Source organism: Acromyrmex echinatior, unplaced genomic scaffold (genome assembly GCF_024713525.1).
Source record: "Acromyrmex echinatior isolate Ae372 unplaced genomic scaffold, ASM2471352v2 Scaffold20, whole genome shotgun sequence".
NCBI classification, from domain to species: Eukaryota; Metazoa; Arthropoda; class Insecta; order Hymenoptera; family Formicidae; genus Acromyrmex; species Acromyrmex echinatior.
Genome location: NW_028259054.1, coordinates 288,387 through 309,627, shown reverse-complemented (window position 1 = coordinate 309,627; position 21,241 = coordinate 288,387). Strand labels below are relative to the sequence as shown.

The 21,241-nt window shown below is 36.4% G+C and overlaps 1 protein-coding gene and 1 long non-coding RNA gene across 9 annotated transcripts in view; both read right to left on the bottom strand.

Moving 5' to 3' along the window:
• The window catches only part of LOC147906557 (uncharacterized), a 270,166-nt gene that overhangs the window by 195,538 nt on the left and 53,387 nt on the right, over window positions 1–21,241 (bottom strand). The gene's annotated exons all lie outside the window — the stretch shown is intronic.
• Marf (Mitochondrial assembly regulatory factor) overlaps window positions 1–21,241 on the bottom strand; it is a 203,599-nt gene that overhangs the window by 138,454 nt on the left and 43,904 nt on the right. For 6 of the 8 annotated variants that reach the window (XM_087416305.1, XM_087416299.1, XM_087416298.1 and 3 more), the window contains 2 exons: window positions 5,474–5,767; window positions 4,568–4,694 (listed from right to left, as the gene is read on the bottom strand). In XM_087416305.1, the coding sequence (XP_087272431.1) occupies window positions 4,568–4,694; window positions 5,474–5,657 (311 nt within the window). In that variant the 5' untranslated portion in view covers window positions 5,658–5,767. Of the gene's footprint in view, window positions 1–4,567; window positions 4,695–5,473; window positions 5,768–6,426; window positions 6,452–21,241 lie in introns of those variants that run through there. The other 2 variants (XM_087416302.1, XM_087416304.1) reach the window with 2 other exon arrangements.

The following is a 21,241-nucleotide window of genomic DNA, read 5'->3' as shown; positions in this document are numbered from 1 at the left end:
ATCTCATCCTTGTATCATCGAACAAGATTGTAATGATGCACCGTGTCGCACTGTGTCTCTTGTTGGAAGGCACTCTAGAAGGCCAAAATTGGTTATTGTGATGTGTGTTTCTTGTTGGCACCCTATATAGCCAGAATGAGAAAGGTTAGCATCTTTATGTTATTCGTGAAAATATCACTTTTACTTATCATACAAGTGATATGATTAAATTTATTGTTATAACAATAAATTGCGCTTTGCCTAATTATGATCCAATGTCAGAGGCGTTCATCGTGGGCTGACTATTTTTAATTTACTGCCAGAGGCGTTAATTGTGAGCTGGCTAGTTATAACAAAATGCCACAGCCGTAAATCGTGCTTTGGCTAGTTACAGATAAATGTCAGAGACGTTTATCGTGGGCTGACTATATTTAATTCATTGTCAGAGGCATTCGATTATCAAATTTGGTGAAATACAATTACGGCACCAATTTGTAGAATTTTGCGTCTGCAATTAAAGAAATATGAATAGATGTATTGTCATGATGGAATCAAAAGCTGATTACTTGATATGATTGAAACAAAGAAACTAATGAAGAAAAAAAATTGAATATCAGTAAACAGTTTCTTTGAAACCTTACAACTTTTGTCTGAAACGTTTTTTCTAAAAACGTTATGTAATGGCCTTATAGCACAAGAATGGCCGTAATTCAACCATAGAAGAGAACGTGAATCATAGGTCAATTTATTATATTTTGCGTACTATGCATGCCGATATAAGTATAATTTACATTCCTTTACGATAGATATAGTTATAGTCACCTTTATGTTCAGCTCCTAAATCCGGGATCTTTTTGGACACCCTATATATATATATATATATATATATATATATTATGTTATACATATATATAACATCATTACACAGTCAATAATCACATGCATAATTTTCGTACGATGCTGTATGTTTATGAAATGTATATAAGTATATCATATTCAAAGCAAAATGTTTTAGCAAATATGTACACTTATAGGTCAATGTGTACGTTGACTAACAGCAAGTTACAATAGGTATATTTTTACTAAATACACTCTGACTGTGACTTAGATATATCTTCGGATGTAACCATGTATTTGAAATATATGTGTACACGTGTAATGTAATAGCACTTTTTCCTTTATTCTCAATACCATTTTAACTTAGGATGTAACGTGTATTGTCAGTACGTAAATACATTGCATATATATGTAGCTATTCCATCTCTTTTTATTATGTTTAATGGGCTTTTTACAATTATAAGCCATAAATCAGCCATAAATAAGAAGTCAGAAAAATTGACTGTGATTGATCAATTTTTAGCTTCTGATTTCTGATTTGTAACTAATGGCTTATTGTAGAAGGCCCATAAAAGAGAGATAGAAGTTACTCATATTTAGCTTTTCATGCAGATATAATATAGACACATTAGTGAATATTAAAACTATATTTTATGTGCATTATGATGTACACACATTACATAAAATATATTTCTAATTCATATTCACATACGTGTGTAGCTGCTTCATCTCTTTTTGTTACGTGTAACAAAAAGGTATACTGATGTCCTCTTTTTTCTACCTTTTTTTAATAAAAAGAGATATGTTTTTTATGATCAAATATATAGATATTAGTGATATATGGTTTTATATTTTCAATATCAGAATATATTGTACATACATCTAAATATAAATCAAAGCTAACGAGAGTCAAACGCAGATGATCAGACGTAACATCTTAAAAAAAATGATCAAATTACGAATTCTCTGATAAATCCTCATTTTATGTGTACATATATACGCATTGTGTGTGTGTGTGTGTGTGTGTGTGTGTGTGTGCGCGCGCGCGTGTGTGAGTGTGTGCGTGCGTGCGTGCGTGCGTGCGTGTGTGTGTGTGGTGTGTGTGTGTGTGTGTGTGTGTGTGTGTGTGTGTGTGTGTGTGTGTGTGTGTGTGTGTGTGGTGTGTATAAAATATATGTATACAATTTTAATATTGCATATTTAAACATGGGGAATGCATAAATAGCTTAGCACATAACTTCTATCTGCAACGTATATTCACATATTATAGTATACATATGCAACATTGTATATATGCAATATTGTATAATATTGCCTATATGTGCATTATATTTAAGTACACACACCACTAATATTTTAACATGATTAACTTTTACATCTTTTTATTAACGTAGCAAAATATGGTATAGCTACGTATATTATATGTGTAATATATCTATGTATAGCTAATACATATCACTTTTTTTTTTTTACTTAAAATGACATTGTACGAAAAATGCTATTAAGCCCATGTGTCAATGTACACTCAATACTGAAAATCTATAGTTACGTATTTTCAGTACTCGCAGTGAATATCGATATACAGTTGTAGTATCACTTTTTCCTATGATCAATATCATTTAGGGTTTAGTCAAGATGTAACATATATTATTGTCAATATATGGACACGTGTTTCATATATATATATATACGAGGGGTATCCAGAAAATAAGTTCCGTTTGTATTATACGTTTAGTAAGGTCGATGTATGAGCGAGCTGGCAACACAGCATTGAAGAGGGGAAGCTACCGAATAGAATGAGCGGTGTTCGGCGTCAGTAGCTCGTGAAACACGGTCAGGAGAGGTTATCAAAATGGAGTCCTCCACTTCGCGTCCCGCCACCTCCATTCCGATTCCTTCTCGAGTTGTTTTGCGCGGCATCATTCAGTTTCTTTTTGCTCAAGATTTTAAATCGGTTGATATTCACAAACAGCTTGTTTCTGTATATGGAGAGAGTGTGATGAGTGAATCTATGGTGCGGAGATGGGTCCGAGAATTTAAGGCAGGAAGACATTCGCTTGAAGACGAAAGTGGGAGAGGCAGACCCTCCCTTACCACGGATGAGTTGACGACAAAAATTGAAAATGCGATTCGCAATGATCGTCGTTTAACTTTAGATGAACTCCACAACCTTTTTCCAGAGATATCCCGAAGTCTTATCCATGAGATCGTTTCAGAAAAACGCTGCTTCAACAACTGCACTTTTGAATCAGTTTAGTTGGGATGTTTTGACCCACCCACCGTATAGCCCGGATCTAGCACCATCGGACTACCATCTTTTTACGAAACTGAAGGAGTCCTTGGCCGGAAAACGCTTCCAAAGCGACGAGGAAGTTCAGACAGCTGTAACTAACTGGACTAAAGAACTGGCGGGAAGTTTTTATGCAGAAGGGATTTCGAAGCTTGTTTCCAGATATACAAAATGTATTGAGATTGACGGGAATTATGTAGAAAAAGACTAGAAGTTGTCAAGTATTATCCATGTAAATTTTAGATTTTTTCAATAAAAACTTTATTTGTAAAAAAAAACGGAACTTATTTTCTGGATACCCCTCGTATATATATATATATATATATATATATATATATAAATGAATACGACATTGCACATACATAATGTAACTCTTTTCACTCTGTCTAATAAAAAGAGATAGATACTTATAGTAATTATACATTACTAATATGTCGACTATATATCTAATATAGAAAATTGTATGTACATTATACTATGATAATTCTAACATTATTGTAACATATAACAAAACATTATTAATGAATATAAATGAATATAAATTATAATTATATTTTATATGTATTATAATGTACATATACACAATAATGTACCCAAAATATAATTTTAATATTGCATATATCATTAATTCACTAACATGTTTATGTCTTTACTAATATGTCAATAATAGTATAATATTTTTTGTGTTATTGTGTATATACACATATATTATAATACACATAAAATGTAATTGTAATTCGTATTCATGAATGTCTTTTTATATACAACGTTAGAATTACATTTTATATATCATTATACACATTATAATATAAAATTTTAATATTGCATAAAAATGGACATAGAGAATATCTGCATGAATATTCATATATATATATATATATATATATATATATATATATATATATATATATATATATATATACTCGTATATTATGATATTCATTTATGATAATATATTATCGTAACCTAAAATGGCATTGGATGTAAGAAAAAAGTGCTATTACGGCTTCGTATCGATATATCTATTAATTAAAAATCTGTATTTTATGTATATTACAGACTTTTAGTACTGGTGATATATATTAGAACATGGCCTACATTGCATGTGTATATAATACAACTAAATATGTATATAATGCAACTAAATTTCTAAGGTCCGATTCTACAAATATAAGATTAACTTCAATTATGTTTATTTTTTTTTCAATTCTAAAATTGGAAAATTTTCCAAAATAAATCTACATTGTGGAACCAACCCTAATACACGTCCCTGTTAAGATGGTAATGTAGGATACGGAATAAAAATATCGATAATTAATCGATCGAATTTCCTGCATGATCATATTAACTCAGAGGGCGTAAGCAGCTTATACATTGGAAATGAAAAGCTGTAATATCGACCTTGATCAACTTCGGCCTTCGCTCCAGCATCCCCTTAAATCATTTAATATAGTTACTCACCTGCCAAAAAAAGCAACTTTCATGTGATCTCTTTTAAGAACATCTTTTATTGCTCGTATTTTATCTATGTAAGCTTTAACTTTTATTGCCTCTTCTACAGTTACAATATTCTGATCATTTTGGAATGCTGTTAAAAAGTTGGATAAATTAATTGACAATTCAACAAATATGAGGATCATCCCAAAAGTATAAATTTCCCTATCGTAGGAAAATAAAATGAAAAACAGGATAATTATAAAAACCTTTATTTTATGAACTTGATAATTAAGTTATTTTTCAATGTAGTCACTATTAACATTTAAGCACTTATCGTAACGTAATATCAGTTTTTTTATGCCAGTGATATAAAAAAAATATGCATTCTTAGATCGGAACCATGATTTCATTTCAACCTTGACATCATCGCTGTCAAAATTTTTGCCATAAAAATATTTTTTAAGTTCATGAACCAAGTAAAAATAACTCGGTGCAAAATTTAAAGAGTATGATGGATGACAAAAATCTGATGTACACGGCCTATTGTTTCGAAACCTCGCTTAATTTCCAAGTGACTGAATTAATAAATTGCCATCGTCGAACTATTTGCACATGCATGATTTCTATACATAAAAATTAGTTAACAATGAATATTTATTGCTTTTTCGTTTTTTGTGATAAAAAACCGAAATATAATTCAGTTAAACACGTTTTATATTAGCACTTCATTGATTAAAATTTATTCAACTAACGATAATTGCAATAAAAATGACTCTAAGTGAAAAAAATATTTAAATACTCCAGTGAAAAATTTTTATAATGCACAAATTATTTGCATAACGGATTTTTTCCCTACGATAGGGAAAGTTATCTTTGAGATGCCCCTCGTAAATAAATACATTATGATACTTGCTCTATTTGTTTACTTACATGTCATAAACTCCACAGTTTCCTCCACATATTTTTCTATATCCATAAATATATCATTTATCCTTTTCTTTGCCTTAACAAAGATCTGTAGAGGAGAATTATCATTTCTAACATCTGATCGAAGTTGGCTATCCCCTCCAATCATGGACGATTGTATCATTGCACGATTGATATAGGCAGCCATATTTTTATTTCTAATATGAATGCAATATATTTGGCAAAAATAATAAAAAAGTACGGTGCAGAGGTGTTGCGGATAGACGTCGGTACACAGTGCTCAGCATGCAGGATCAACTGAAATCATAAAAAGCAAAATTTATATATATATATATACTTTATATATATACATACTTTCAAATATTCAACTTTTATGCTACATTTCATAAATGTAGATATTGAAAAAATTAAGAAGAATGCAAACAATAACTTCATAACGATAATTTCATTGAGAGTAACAATAAGGGTAATTTAATTACGTAAAAGAATTACGGAATACGTATCTCTGCATGCACATGCATTATATCTATATATACACACGCATGCATGCACGTATGCACACACAAAACACACACACACACACACACCAAATTGTTGTGATATATACATTAATAATACGTCTGCCTGCCATTTATTCCTTAAATTGATAAGAGATGAAAAAAGATCGTTATCAAATTAAAAAAAAAAAACTTACTGACGGAATTTTAAAATTTTTGGTCCCAACATCCTACTTCACAAAAAAAGAGGCACAATTTAGTTTAGTGGATAAAGCTTTGTTGCTTCCATCATCAAGAATTTCATCAAAAAGAATCTTATTTTCATTATTAATACATAAATACAAAACGATTTCCAGTTAAAATTCATTTCCAAAAATATAACGAAGATTAATATAAGGGAATTCCAGAACTGTTTCGTGATATTAATCATGGTTCGAGAGAAAAAATAAAGTGGTTTACCATATAGGGTATTGCATCACCCATATAGATCAGTATGACAATCCTTCATTCTAGCAGGCGCACAAAGTCGTTCACAATTGCGTAATAGACTTCGGCGGTCACAATCAATGACACATCTTTTTTCTAATAAAATTCATAGCATATCAAATTGTGATACAATTATGATGGACTTCTGCAATGAGTGAAAACAGAAGACGAAATGAAAAGATTCAAGTTATGAAAACGAATTTTATCATAAAAACAAAACATATTTCTTCTTCCTTATAAGAAAAATTTGAATTATTTTTTGCATAGAACGAAAAATCATTAATAAACATATTTCTTTAAATTATAATTCCAATAAATTTGATTCACTGCAAATTTAAATAATGACAATCATCGATGGACCTTGTAATATTTCCAAAAAATAAACAAGAAATAAATATTGGATTTCTAAAATTGAATATAAAATAATAAATTTTTCTTTCAAATAAATAAAAAAAAATTTTTTTATCAAGTCTCATGTAGGAATTGTGATGCAACTTATGTAAGACAAACGGGTAGGGAATTAAGAATCAGGATTTCAAAACACAGAAGTCATATAAATAGAAACATTTCCTCCTAAGACACGCTTCCTCACAGATCATAGATTGCATCACGATCACAAATTTGATTGGACGAATGCAAATGTCCTAGATACCGAGAGATTTAAATAAATGTTTAATTCGAAATGTTATTTATCAATTACAAAAAAATAGCTTACAGAAGATACTGAATGTCTCAATTATGCATATGTAAATATTCTGAACAAGTTAAATCTCATGCGTTAATAACTACATGATTCCTAGTAACATTTTATTGCTTTTATTACTTGAGATATTTATTTATTAATGCTTCACCTTCGGGTTCTCACAAATAATGTTTTTACATCAAAACGATTCTGACGCTGATACAACTAATATCTATAATTGTAACTCGTTACTTTTGAAATTTGACATAGAATTTAACTTAAATTTTGTAATATATTTGTAATTTGTGCTCCTGTCTTCAGGTAAGTCTCTGCAAATTTAGCTGACATTATTTAAAATACTAATTGTTTAACATCTCATAGGCATCTGCCATTCCTTTATAATCATGACCGATTTTGGACCATGGTGAAATTTCGGAATTACAGTAGGGACTCGCCTGATACGCAGGAGAGTACAAACTCTTTTATTCTTTTTCTATATCCTCTTTTATTCTTTGTTGATTTCGCTGATGATGAATATAAGTATTGGTCGAAATATATGAATATAAAGCAAATCAAATATAACTTATCTATACATTTAATCAATGTTTGTGCACTAAGTACCGAACTCTCTTGCCTGAATTCTTATATTATTAAAATAATAAAATTAAGAGGAGTCAGCGTAAGAAGTGCAAAAAATAATATTCTTAAATATCATTTAATGGATGGTACAAAAATTAAATAAAATTTGAACGTTTCGGCTATCGGTTTTAGCCATCATTCAAATAAAATTAGTAAAACTCAAATTATATCCCAAATACATCTAGATATTGCCAATATGTAAATATATCTTCTCGATTGCTGAGATTCTGACAAAAATTATGTCATTTGTGCATGAACCCATGGGGAAGCACAATCATCGATCCATGAAATTATCCACCTTTTTGGTCGTGAGTGAGGGATCAACCACTATGGGAGTCAGTGTACATTTCTTCAGAAATATATTGCGGCAATATAGTAATAAAACAGATAATGCTAGCAATACTAGCAATACTAGCAATATGCTAGCAATACGTAGCAATGCATAGCAATACATTAATAATACAGGGTCCGGCAAAATGATCTCCCACATTTTGCACCGCCACTGTCCCCGAACTACTGAAGAGAGGGGGAGCTTAGCGTAGTCGGTTGGTCGCGCCTTGCCATTTCAGTTGTCGTCATGAATTGGACGGGCGAGCATCGTGCCTTCGTTATCGAAACATTTATGAAAAGTAACGAATCTGTGATTACGACGCAAAGAACGTTTTAAGGGAAATGTTTCCAGGACGCGTAATCTCGTTACGTGGAGACGTTGGGTGGCCTGCGCGTTCACCCGATCTTGCCCCATGCGACTTTTTCCTTTGGGGCTACCTGAAAGCGAAGGTTTTTCAACACTACCCCCGAACCATTGACAAATTGAAAGCAGCAATACGCCAAGAAATTACAGGAATATCGCCTCAAATTATTGCTCGAGTGATGGAAACTTTTAGAAATCAGCTTCGAATGTGTATCGAAAAAAATGGTCGCCATTTGGACTCTGTAATTTTCAAAACTCAATAAAAACAAATGGCATAGCATAAATTTTCAGTTAATAAAAATAAAATCTAAATAGCATTTACAATGGCGTTTTTATTAAAGATTAAAATGTGGGAGATCATTTTGCCGGACCCTGTACTTGGCAATATTGTGCACAATAGATGGCAATAAATGGCAGTACATGAGACAACATATGACAATGTTGCATTGATACAGCAGTGTGACCAAGAAAAGTAATAGTCTGTTAACGGTACTTATATGTATCGAAATATCTGTAATAAGCGATTTTCTTTATCTGTAATGAGCGAAATATCTGTAATGAGTGATTTTTTTTAAAAATTATTTGAATTTTAGATTTCTAAAGTATCCCCTTCAGTAGTAAGCATTTAATCTATCTTCAAATATATTAGAAAAAATATTATATTTGATCAGAAAAAAATCTGAAACCGGTATTCATAGTCGCTTCTTTCATGATCGTCTTAAGTAATATCTTAAGACATTAATACGGCCCTCTGATTGATTCATGACATCTCAAGACTGAACTTAAGATGGTCTTAAATATAAGAATTGACTATGACCGGCCTTGAGAGTGGTCATCCCAGTCTTTTTCGTATACCTAACCTCGTAAGAGTAATTTGCACGATTTTGTGATTCTCTTCCTTCTCTTCCATTCTGATGCTATTATTACGTTAGCTAAACAAGGACAAACAATCAAACTTTGATTGTTCGCTCTTGTTTAACCAACGTAATATCATGGAAGAGAATCACAAAATCGTGCAATTTACTCTTACGAGATTAGGTATATGAAAAAGGCCGGAATGACCATTCTCAGGTTTCTCTCTGATCTTACTAAATGGACATTATTATTAATTTCTTTTGTTATTTACTTACTGTTTGTTTATTACTTACTGGAATATTTTTAAAATTTAACTAGAATTTTAATGTATTTTTGACATGTATGCTTAAGACAAAATATTTACCATTTGCTTCAACTATTCCGTTTTTCTATTTTTGTATATTTATATTCTTATTTTTACTTTTAAGAATACAATTTGACAACAGTATCTATACATAACGCCATATCAAAGATTAGATAGACGCCATATCAAATGTTTAATATAGCCATATCAAATGTTTAATATAAGTATAAAACTACAACTGTCAAATATAATAAATACAGGAAATTTTATAACAAAAAATATGTTTAAGAAATAATACGTTAGATATGGCGTCTCCCGACTACTTTTTTATAATTTTAAATTAACTGTAGCATAAATAGAAAAGTATTTTTTTACACCTTTATCTTTTGTTGCATGCATGCTTTTTGTCTCACCTTTCTTTTCTCTATTTATTCTATTATATACGCGTCCATAACGTTTATTAATGATTTATTAATTTTTTATAATTAATATTATATTATTTGAATCTTTTTTAAGCTTTCAATTTAAAAAACTCTTTTTTGCCTTTAAAATATTTTTATTTAAGATTTAATTTCTAATTTTTATTTTTGCTTGTTTTATTTCATACTTTTAAAAGCAACATGTGTGTATATATGTGAATTTCTGTATGTTCGTACAAAAACATGTTAAAGAATTTAATTTTTTATCTTTAATCTTCATTAAAAAAAAATTGTTACTTTTTAAGTTTCTTATCTTTATTAGTTTTCTTTTCTGAATTTTTAAAATTATATTTCTTTATTTTATTTTTAATTATCTTTATAAAATTATTTTATTTTTATTGTAAATTTAAATATTTTTATTTAAGAATTTTTTAATTTTTTTAAATTTCTTTTTAAAATTTTAATTTTTAAGTTTTTTATTGTTTAATTTTAATTTTTTTTAATTTTTTTAAATTTGTTTTTTTAAGATTTCCGTCTATATTGTAATTAACTTCTGGCAGCAGTCGGGAGTATATTTACAAAAAAACAGATTTTTAAGTTTTTTTTAAATTTCTTCTTCAAGTTGTTTAAAATTTCTTTCTTTAATTTTAATTTTTTTTTAATTATTAATTTTAATTTTTAATTTAAAAAATTCTTTTTTAATTCTATTTTTTTAATGTCTTTTTTAAAAATATTTTTTGTTTAATTTTAATTTTTAATTATGTAATATTTTTTAATTTTAAAAAATTTATTTTTTATTTTTTTATTTTATTATAAATTTTTATTTTTTTATTTTAAATTTCTTTAAATTTTTTTATTTCAAACTTTTAAAAGCAACATATGTGTATGGGTATGTAAATTTCTATGTCTCATGCCAAAATATTTTTATGTTTTAAAGAGTAATTTTTTATCTTTAATCTTCATTTTTTAAAAAATTTTTATTTTTTAAATTACTAGTCTTTATTAGTGTTAGCACGTTGACTATCTATGTTATCAATTCATCGATCTAAGTGCTCCATGCTCGCGCGCGTTAGTTGATAAGTCCCGTCATGGTAAGGCCCGTTACCGAGAGAGGGAATTGCCTCGTGTACACGGGCATTGGCGCGACGGTAGCGTATGGTGACGCTGGGTCACTTCCATGCGAGACAACAATCCGTGCAGAAGTCCGCGATTGCCATTAAACATAAAGCCATAAAAGTGCATTGTATCGAGTCAACTATCCACATCACACATACACAACATTTGGTCCTTCGAGTCGGATTCTAAGCAACGTCAGCAACGTCAGCATTCGAAAGGCATCATGCACCGCAATTCCAACCAAACTACCAAGTCACCAAGGAGACGATTTCAAAAATGGCTGATCTTTGCCGAGCATGAGACTACATCAAGGCGAGAATAACGAGACTGCGAACGCGAGTGACGCAAGCCAACGGCATTGACGAGGAACAAGTGGAAGCAAGGCTGGAGAAACTGGAAGACACATACAATGATTTTGAGTCCATACAACGGCAATTACTAGAAAAAGAGGGCGAATTCAACGACGAGGACGCACTAGAGCAAGAATGTTTCGAAGAAAGGTATTTTGAGGTAAAATCTTTGTTAAAATGATGCATGAAAGCGCCGGCGTCGGACGCTGTACCGCGAGAAACAGACGCGGTCACTTAGTTGTTGCAACAGTTATTGTTAGTCGACTCCGACCCGCAGTCGGAAATGAACATACCACCTCACCCACAAAGGTATATGCCACAAACTACTATCTACCAGCCAGCGAAGCTGCCCCGAAAATGGTGATGGAAAAACCCAGCAGCGCCTGCAGGGCTCTTCTGCAGGAATGAGCAATTTCGCCGTGACGCGTCTCGAGCCCTGGGGTCTCGAGGCGCCTCACGCCCACGGGGAGGCCCACTCATTTGCGTCTCGTCCCCAGACGCACGCTCTGACCCTGTAATAAAAATGTTTCCCTAAACTGCTTCGTGGTGCGTGTTTACCCTGATGAGTTACGGGTCGCTTTGTCAGGGGTGTTCCTGTAATGAGGGCAGGTCTCCTTTGACTCAGCTTCACACACCGCTTCAAGGGTACTGGCCCTATCTTGGTGAGCAGTTCCAGAATCTAGTCCTCTTTTTGAGGTTGCTTTATCCATAGTGTTTCTTTAGAGAAGTCGACGAGTGATTGAAATGCTTCGGCGTTTGATACTAGGAATATTACCTCAGGCAGTTTTCACTCGTTATGAGGAACTACATCTCGTAAGACAATTCTTTGCGCCTCGAATTATGGGCACTCTAAAATGAGGTGCCAGACTATGTCCTCTTTAGCTCCGCATTTGCACGAGCCATCTTCAGTGAGCCCTAATTGGGAAAGTTTCACATAGAAATTTCCATGCCCAATTAGAGTCTGTGTGGATCAATAGTTGGGCTGAATCCATTTGGACTGAAGCCTTCCTTGTATGTTGTTGAAGAAAGTGAACGTCACTCGACCCTTTGTCGAGGCTTCCTATCTGGTTTGCCACATTTTTGTTGTCTCTTGTCTTATTATTTTCTTAACGTCTTCCGTATCCTTTTCGATTACGGTTCCGTTTACTTCTACGTCCTTGCCCTTTTTTATCTCATACAGGGCCCTACGCTCATCTAGGAGTAAGTCAATGGGAGTTTGTCCTGCTACCACGCAGAGTGACTCCCATGATGCTGTGCGGTATGCGCTTGTATGTGCTATAAGCACGCTGCACAGCCCTAAGAACTTTCTTGTCTTTCACAGTACACAGGTCGGCCCATCCTGCAGCCGCATATGTGACTACTGGGATGAACACTCCCCGGTAAATTGTGGAAAGCGTTTTATATTTAAGACCCCATTGGGATCTTGCCAGCTTGCCCAGCTTGTTGAAGAGTGATCCTACTTTACTCTTTAGATATTTGCAATGTGATACGACTCGCATACCCCTGTCGAAATGAACATCAAGGTACCTAACCGAGTCTGAATTTAATTTTTGACTCACTTATCCTAACAGCGGGTGGTCTACTTTTAAAGTTTACTTTCCTTTCCCTTCTCTTTGGCTTTCTGTCCTGGCGTACTCCTCCCTGTCTGTCAACTTGGGCCCTCCTTAACTCCTCGCTTCTGAGCAAGATTGCTTCAGTCTTCCGCTCGGAGATTTGGAGTTTGGATTTTCAAGTTGCATCATCCAACTATCTGGTCTACTAGTTCCTGGCTTTTAACTTCTATCTCCCTTCGGAAGTTTCCTCTTACCAGTATAACAAGATCGTCTGCATATGCTATGAAGCGATCTTTAGCCTGTGTCTCTAGCATCCTTAGTAATTCATCGAACATTAAGTTCCAGGAGGTCGGCCCAAGCATCGAACTCTGCGGGCATCCTCTTGTTGCCCACTTCGATACTTTTGTATCGCCTATTGAGATGCTCACTCGTCTTTTATCGAAATAACTTCGAAGAGTTTCGAAGACATTTTTAGGACACTCTCTTGACTTTAGTCCTTGCAACACTAGGGGCCACCAGACGTTGTCAAAGGCACCGGAAATGTCAAAGAGCAACGCCACGGTATACCTCCCTTCGGAGGCAGAGACCGGAACTCCACGACCGCATCTTCCGTCGACCTGCCCGGCATAAAACCGAACTGCCGATCAGAAATCCTTCCCGGCGCCAGTGCCGTGTCTGTTAGATGCATTTTGAGAAGCTTCTCGAAGAGTTTCCCTATTACAGGGAGGAGACATATAGGTCTATAGGATTTTGGGTTCTTTACGTCCTTGTCCTCACCCTTCAGAAGGACTCGTAATGAGCCTCCTTCCAGATTTTAAGAAAGACGCCCCACTGAAGGCACTCATTAAACAACTTTAGGAATTGTTCAGGGATTTCTCTTACCGATATTTTTAATACTTTGATCTCTATCAAGTCCATACCTGGAGCTTTGTCGTTTTTGAATGTTTTGACCGCTATGGCCATTTCCTTCCCCGTGAAGAATAGGGCATTCGCTGTATCTGGTGCTATTTTTGCTAGGTTTCTTATTTCGCCTTGTTTTTGCGTATCTTCGTGGCGTAGATCATTTGGTATATGCGTATCTAGCAACTATTGTGCTGTCTCTTTTACGGTCTTTGTGCTCACCTCCTCTGAGTGTGCTTATGACCTTTTCTATTTTCAGCTTGTCCGCTTGCTGTTTATATACAAAGCTCCATGGTTTTTCATTGCCGCATTTTGTGACAAACTTTTGCCAACTTTCATACTTCGTCCTTCTTATCGCCCTGTTGTATTGGCGTTTGGACTTTTGATATTCTCGCTGTAAGGTACTGATTTAACTTCGGATTCAGTCCTTTGTTTTCTTGATCCTCTTGATGCTTGGATCATTTTCCTTTTCCGGCTCACCTCTTTTTTCAACTTTGTCAGTTCTTCCGTCCATCACGGATTCGACTTTCTAAAAACTCTTCCTCGACATCGATTTCTCGCATGCTTCCAAGATAACCTCCTGTAACTCTCCGGCCATTCTTTTTACTGCCTCCGCAGATCTCGGGCCGAGGGCCCCAAGCCTTGATCCGGATAGATTTTTCAGGCTCTCACTGAATTGTTCCCAGTCGGCCCGTCGTACGTCGAACCTACTGTTCGCATTCCTGCGATCATTTGCCATCCTTGGTGTCCTCAGACCGATCTCTACGGAACTGTGTTCACTAGTTGTCCATTCTCGCCTCACCTTCCATGTGCCGATGAGTTGGCTTATTTGAGGGGACACCAGGGTCACATCTATGAAAGACGATCCCTTCCTCGTTTCGAAGGTGGGCTCTTGATGGGTTCGTTTATTATTTCAAGGTCAAACGTGCAGGTGAGGATCTCAAACTTCCTTCCTCTTTCGTCAGTCTCGGGGAATCCCAAAGCGACGATCGCGCGTTGGCATCTACCGTCACTATAAGTCTCTCGCCCCTCAGGGAATGAAACACCTTCTCGAGGTGCCTGAGGTGGCCCTCGATTTCGTCGCTGTACTGAAAGTAACATGACACAACGTATATTGATAGGCCAGGGGCCTGCACTTCCGCACAGTGGGTTGTGCTAAGCTGCGAGACGAATATCATCTGCAATCGGGGGTTGCTGATCGCTATAATCGCCCATGGGCGCTCCAAGCGCACTGCAGCAACTTTCATCCCCGTTCCTAACCCATAAAAGGTGTGGCTCTCGCCTTGCTTCCTGACATATGGTTCCTGTAATAACAGGATGTCAAATTGCTTTTTGGCGACGAGCTGATTACCTCGCCTGTTACCGCAGCTGACCGCCCCATGTTCAGCTGCAGTATCCTAACTCTTATTGACTTGAAGTCAGATGGTGCGCCGCCTGAATGCCATGTCTTTGCGGTTCATACTCTTGCGTACCGCATCTTTGTAGGACTATGCTGACTTCACGATGGTACCTTTTGTCTGTTTTCGCCACTTGCCTTTTTTGTTGTTAGTATTGCTTCACCAGATTGTCATATCGCTCCAGGGCTATTTTGACAGCGCGAAGTTTGCTAACTGTCTTTATTGGCCCTTTTCGAGCGTCGCATCTCTCCAAGATTATCTTGACATTTCGACCTTTGCTAATCTTGGCTATTCTCCCAGCCTTGGTGTTCAGACTTTGCCTTTCTTTATTGTTGTTATTATTATTATTATTATTATTATTGACTTTCATATAGTTATTTCTTTTGCTTTGGTAGAAAGAAGTCGAGTGGCGCACCCACCCATACGCCACTAAGTCTGATTACTCCAGGGGGACGACAGGTATCCTGGAGGTGTCGTTCGAGATTGCTCGGTTTATGTTCCTCAGCCATGCAGACTCTAAACACGACTTCCTACATCTTGGCCTTTGAACGAGCGCCATTATTTGGAAACGCTTACCATTAAGCATTCATCCATCGGTGTTTGATGTGAGCTGAAAGAGCTGAAAATGAAATTCATCCGCTCGTTAGACACTCTGGTTCCGCCAGGGCCCGAGCCTAGCTCTGGGACCCGTGTCGGTCCCAGAGGGATCTCTCACCCACCGTCATCGCCTTCCCTTCCGCGAGAAAGGGGAGGCAGTGACAGCAGGGTTTAAAAAGCGGCTCCGCCACTATTGTTGTGTGCCACATAAGAGCCATTTAGCCCTTACGGCACCGACTCGTGGTTATGCTGTGTCAATAAGTTGTTGCAACAGCAAACCGTGCTCATGGAACAAATGCGTCGCGATGTTCAGCACGAAGGCGCCATGACACCGCGTAGTAATAACGAGACGTGGTCGGCCATTCTCGTGCGACAAACCGATATACCGCGTGGCAAACAATGCAGGCACAATTAACGCAGATAGAGTAAAGTTGCCTATCCTAGAGTAGAGTAAAGTTGCCTATCTTCAAACTACCGAGATTTGATGGCAAAATCGAGGATTGGAAAGCTTTTTCTGACAGCTTTCGATCAATCATACATGTCAGATCGCAACTGTCTGATGTCGAAAAGTTTCAATATTTAGTTTCGTCAATCTCAGGAGATGCCGCTAAAATTATTGAGTCAATCGAGCTAAGGAGTCAAAATTATTCAACGACTTGGGAATTACTGCTAAGTAGATATGATGATCCTAGGTCGCTCAAGAAAAAACATATTGAATATGTTTGTTTGTTCACAATGCCCGTAGCTAAAGAATCAGCGAAGGCTCTTCGCGAGTTAATCGATTATACTTCCAGGCACCTACGAATGTTAAAGATTCTAGAGATTACCTACCGATTCTTGAGATGATTATGTATATGATGGAAGACAAGTTCGATGTGAAAACTCTTCGAGCATGGGAAACAAAATCTAGCGAAACAGTGACATGCTGGAATTTAAAAAAAAATAGAAGCCTCATTTTAGAGCGTATCGAGTCACGATCGAATGACAGGGCTCTCAAGGAAAGGGAGCTGCGTAGCAAGGGCTCTCATGGGCACTCTAAATCACAAGCTGGAAACAAGGGTGCTGCAAATCTCAAAACAAGTTCTCTAACCTCTTCTCTGAATACGGGTAAGTGTTTCCTCTGCGATGGATCACATCTTTTATCTGTTTGTGAGAAATTTCTAGCTCTGTCGGTTGCCGATCGAATCAAGGAAGTCAAGCGTCTAAAGCTATGCGTAAATTGCCTCAGAAACGGCCATTATGTAAAGGCATGCTAAAGGGGTTCCTGTCGAGAATGTAATGGGAGGCACAATACACTATGTCATCAACAACAGGCTGACAAGGACTCTGCAAAATCAGAGTCGCAGGACAACAATCATCAATTAGTTGCTAATGTAGCGGTTAATCACGCATATCACAAGGTAAAAAGGCGACGAATTCTCATGGCCACTGCAAGGTTAGAAGCAACGCGATATAATGGCTCGCTAATTCCGATTCGCGTACTTCTTGACAGTGCCAGTGAGGCAAATTTTGTCACTCAAGCTGCGTACAACAAACTAGGGTTGAAAAAAAATAGAGCTTTTGAAATTATGATGCGGTCTAAACGAGATTGAAAACAAGATTCACAGTATTTGCGAAGTTCATGTAAAGTCGAGGTGCTCCAATTTCCAGACCAGTGTTCAATGTCTGATCGTGCCCAAAATTATCAAGAATTTGCCGTCCACGAATATAGATCGTGACAAGCTACAGATACCGAGTAATCTTGTATTAGCTGACTCAGAATTCCACAATAATGGTCCAATAAACATGTTACTAGGGGCGGAATATTTCTTTGATTTGTTAGATGGGTAAAATCGAATTTGGGCAGGATCAGCTAGTTTTACAAAATACGAAACTTGGATGGATCATAGCAGATGCCGTCCCGATAATGGCCTGCAGGGATTCGGCCATCGAGGCCGACAGGGGAGCGACAAGTGCATTGGTTTGTTCGGTAGAACCTCGCGATGTGTTAAAGGAATGTCTGGAAAGATTCTGGAAATTAGAGAATTACGACAACAAACAAGAGCGTTATCGATAGACGAGAAAAGATGCGAGCAGTATTTTGAGCAAACTGTCACGCGAACAAGCAATAGTATTAGGTGTTGGAATTAATTCGTAGCGTTTTACAAGAGATGGCACAAGCAGTACACTATTTCGTTGTTACCTATAGTTCTGTATACATTGTAAACATCTATCATAGGACGTCATTTGCCGTACATAACCTTTCTTGAAATCATAAATAACAATACTGTATAATTCATTGAATATGTCAAAATTTGTGCCAGATAAAGTGTTTTTGCGGGGAGTTTTGCTTCATTACTTTAATATGAACAAAAGTGCAGCTGAAGCTCATCGTATTTTAGTGGATGTGTATAGTGAACATGCTCTGGCTGAGCAAACGTGTAGGAAGTGGTTTGCACGTTTTAAAGCTGGTGATTTCGACTTGGATGACAAGGAGCGACCTGGTCAGCCGAAAAAATTTGAAGATAACGATTTGCAGGCACTGCTCAATGAAAACTCATGTCAAACACTTAAAGAATTATCTACGTCATTGGAAGTTGACTTCTCAACAATAGGAAAACGTCTTAAAAGTTTGGGCATGATCCAGAAGGAAGGACATTGGGTCCCATATGAATTGAAACCAAGGGATATTGAGAGACGTTTTCTCACGTGCGAACTGCTGCTTCAACGGCAGAAAAGAAAAGGTTTTTTGCATCGGATTGTTACCGGTGACGAAAAGTGGATCCATTATGACAATCCAAAGCGCAGAAAGTCATGGGTTAAGCCCGGCGAACCATCAACATCAGTGGCAAAGCCCAATATCCATGGCTCAAAGCTCCTGCTCTGTATTTGGTGGGATCAGAAGGGTGTCATATACTACGAACTGCTAAAACCGCATGAAACCGTTACTGGAGATCTCTACCGACGGCAACTGATGCGCTTGAGCCGTGCATTGAAGCAAAAACGGTCGGAATACTTCGAAAGATACGATAAAGTCACCTTGCTGCACGACAATGCTCGCCCACACGTTGCAAAACCGGTAAAAACATACCTGGAAACACTTAAATGGGAAGTGCTACCGCACCCGCCGTATTCTCCTGATATTGCACCTAGCGACTACCACTTGTTTCGATCATTAGCTCATAGCTTGTGCGAGCAGAAGTTCACATCTTACGAAGATTGTACAAAATGGTTCGATTCCTGGATTTCATCTAAAGATGAACAGTTCTTCCGATGCGGTATTCATTCACTGCCCGAAAGATGGTCAAAAGTAGTAGAAAGTGATGGGAAGTACTTTCATTAATGTATTTTTTAATGCTCATGTGAAATAAATAACATTCTTTCATTTAAAAAACGCTACGAATTAATTCCAACACCTAATAGATTCATGGTAAAATTATCTTTTCGCGATGCGAATTTACCTATTGGTGATAACCGAGAAGTAGCTTTGAAGCGTTTAATGCATTTGGAACGCACACTCAAGAACAATGAAGTCATGCGAGATCGTTATGTTAGTAGTTCATGCGAGAATATATCGAGTTAGATCACATGTCAGTCTTGAAATCTGCGCTTGACGATTGCAAAGGCGCGATCTATTTGCCTCATCATAGGGAGTTAAAAGAATCTAGTACAAAATTACGTGTTATATTTGATGCATCCGCTAAAAATAATAAGGGCGTCTTTAAATGATACTCTTTTGATCGGACCCGTTTTACAAGATGGCTTAATCGACATAATTATTCGTACTTACAAAATCACTTTAACTGCCGATTTACAGAAAATGTATCGCCAGTTATTGATTCAGGAAGACAATCGCGATTTTCAACGAATTTTATGGAAATTTTCGCCTGAGCAATCTGTACAAGATTAAATGTATCGCTTAAATACTGTTACGTATAGCCAAGCCTGTGCATTTTACTTGGCGGTACGTGACAATTAGGTGAGGAAGGTAAAGAGTTATGCGTCTCATATTCTATGAATGATACTTATGTCGACGATATAATTTCGGGGGCTAGCATGATTGAAAATGCTCGTTCTTTGCAAGAACAGTTATGTATTTACAGTATGTTATTACAAGAAGGAGGATTCGAAGGGCACAAATGGTGCATTCTGACGACGCACTGAAAGGAGTTCCGCACGAGCTCTGTGAATCTAATTCTACTTTTAAGATTGATGCGAATGATACTATTCGAGCTTTGGGACTCGAATGGAAGCCAAATTCGGACAGACTTCAGTTTATCACAAATACAATATGTCATGCGTCCACAAAGCGCGAGATGCTGTCCGCAATTGGTAAACTATTCGATCCTTTGGGATTGATAAGTCCTATTTTAACGGTAACTAAAATCCTGATGCAAAGTCTTTGGGAAATCAAGACAGGCTGGGACGATCCACTCCCGGATTCGGTGCTAGACAAATGGAAGGAATTCCGAAATTCCTTAAATAATACTCACGAGTTATATGTTCCTCGATTAGTTGTAGATGTATCAAAGAATTGTCGATATTCCATGTTTGGATTTTGTGACGCTTCCGAGAAAGCATATAGCACATGTATCTACATACGATCGGTAAGCGAATCCAGCGAAGAAACGACAGTTATTATATGCGCGAAAGCGAGGGTAACTCCTTTAAAGAAGCAATCTATACCTAGATTAGAACTATGTAGCGCGTTACTACTATGTAAACTGATCAATAATGTAAAACACGCCATTCACATTGAAATCGATGAAATACGAGCATGGTCTGATTCCATGGTCGTGCTGTACTGGCGTCGCGGCGTAGCGCGTTGGAAAACTTTATCCAACCGTGTGTCGGAAATTAGCGAATACTGCCTGCTATTCATTGGAATCATGTAAGAGGTTCGGAGAATCCCGCAGATCTGATCTCAAGAGGAGTTTCACCTGTTCAGCTGAAGGATAATTCCTTATGGAGGAATGGCCCTAAATGGTTGTCATATATTCGTCCCATTACAAGCGAAGGAAATCTCGATTTGGAATTTGCCGAGGATGCCATACATAGAGCCGAGATTGAAGCTAAGCAACTCACTGCAGTTTGCAATCTCATCGTACCTCAATTATTGGTTTCCAACGAGACAATCAACACACTCATCACGAACTGCTCAACGTTCACAAGGATTGAGCGGATACTTGCCTATTACATTAGATTTCTTCATAATTGCCGCAAAGGACATGAAAACCGAGAACTATCTAAATTGATTCTACCTCCTGAGTTGGAGTTATCAAGACGCGAAGTACTCAAGCATT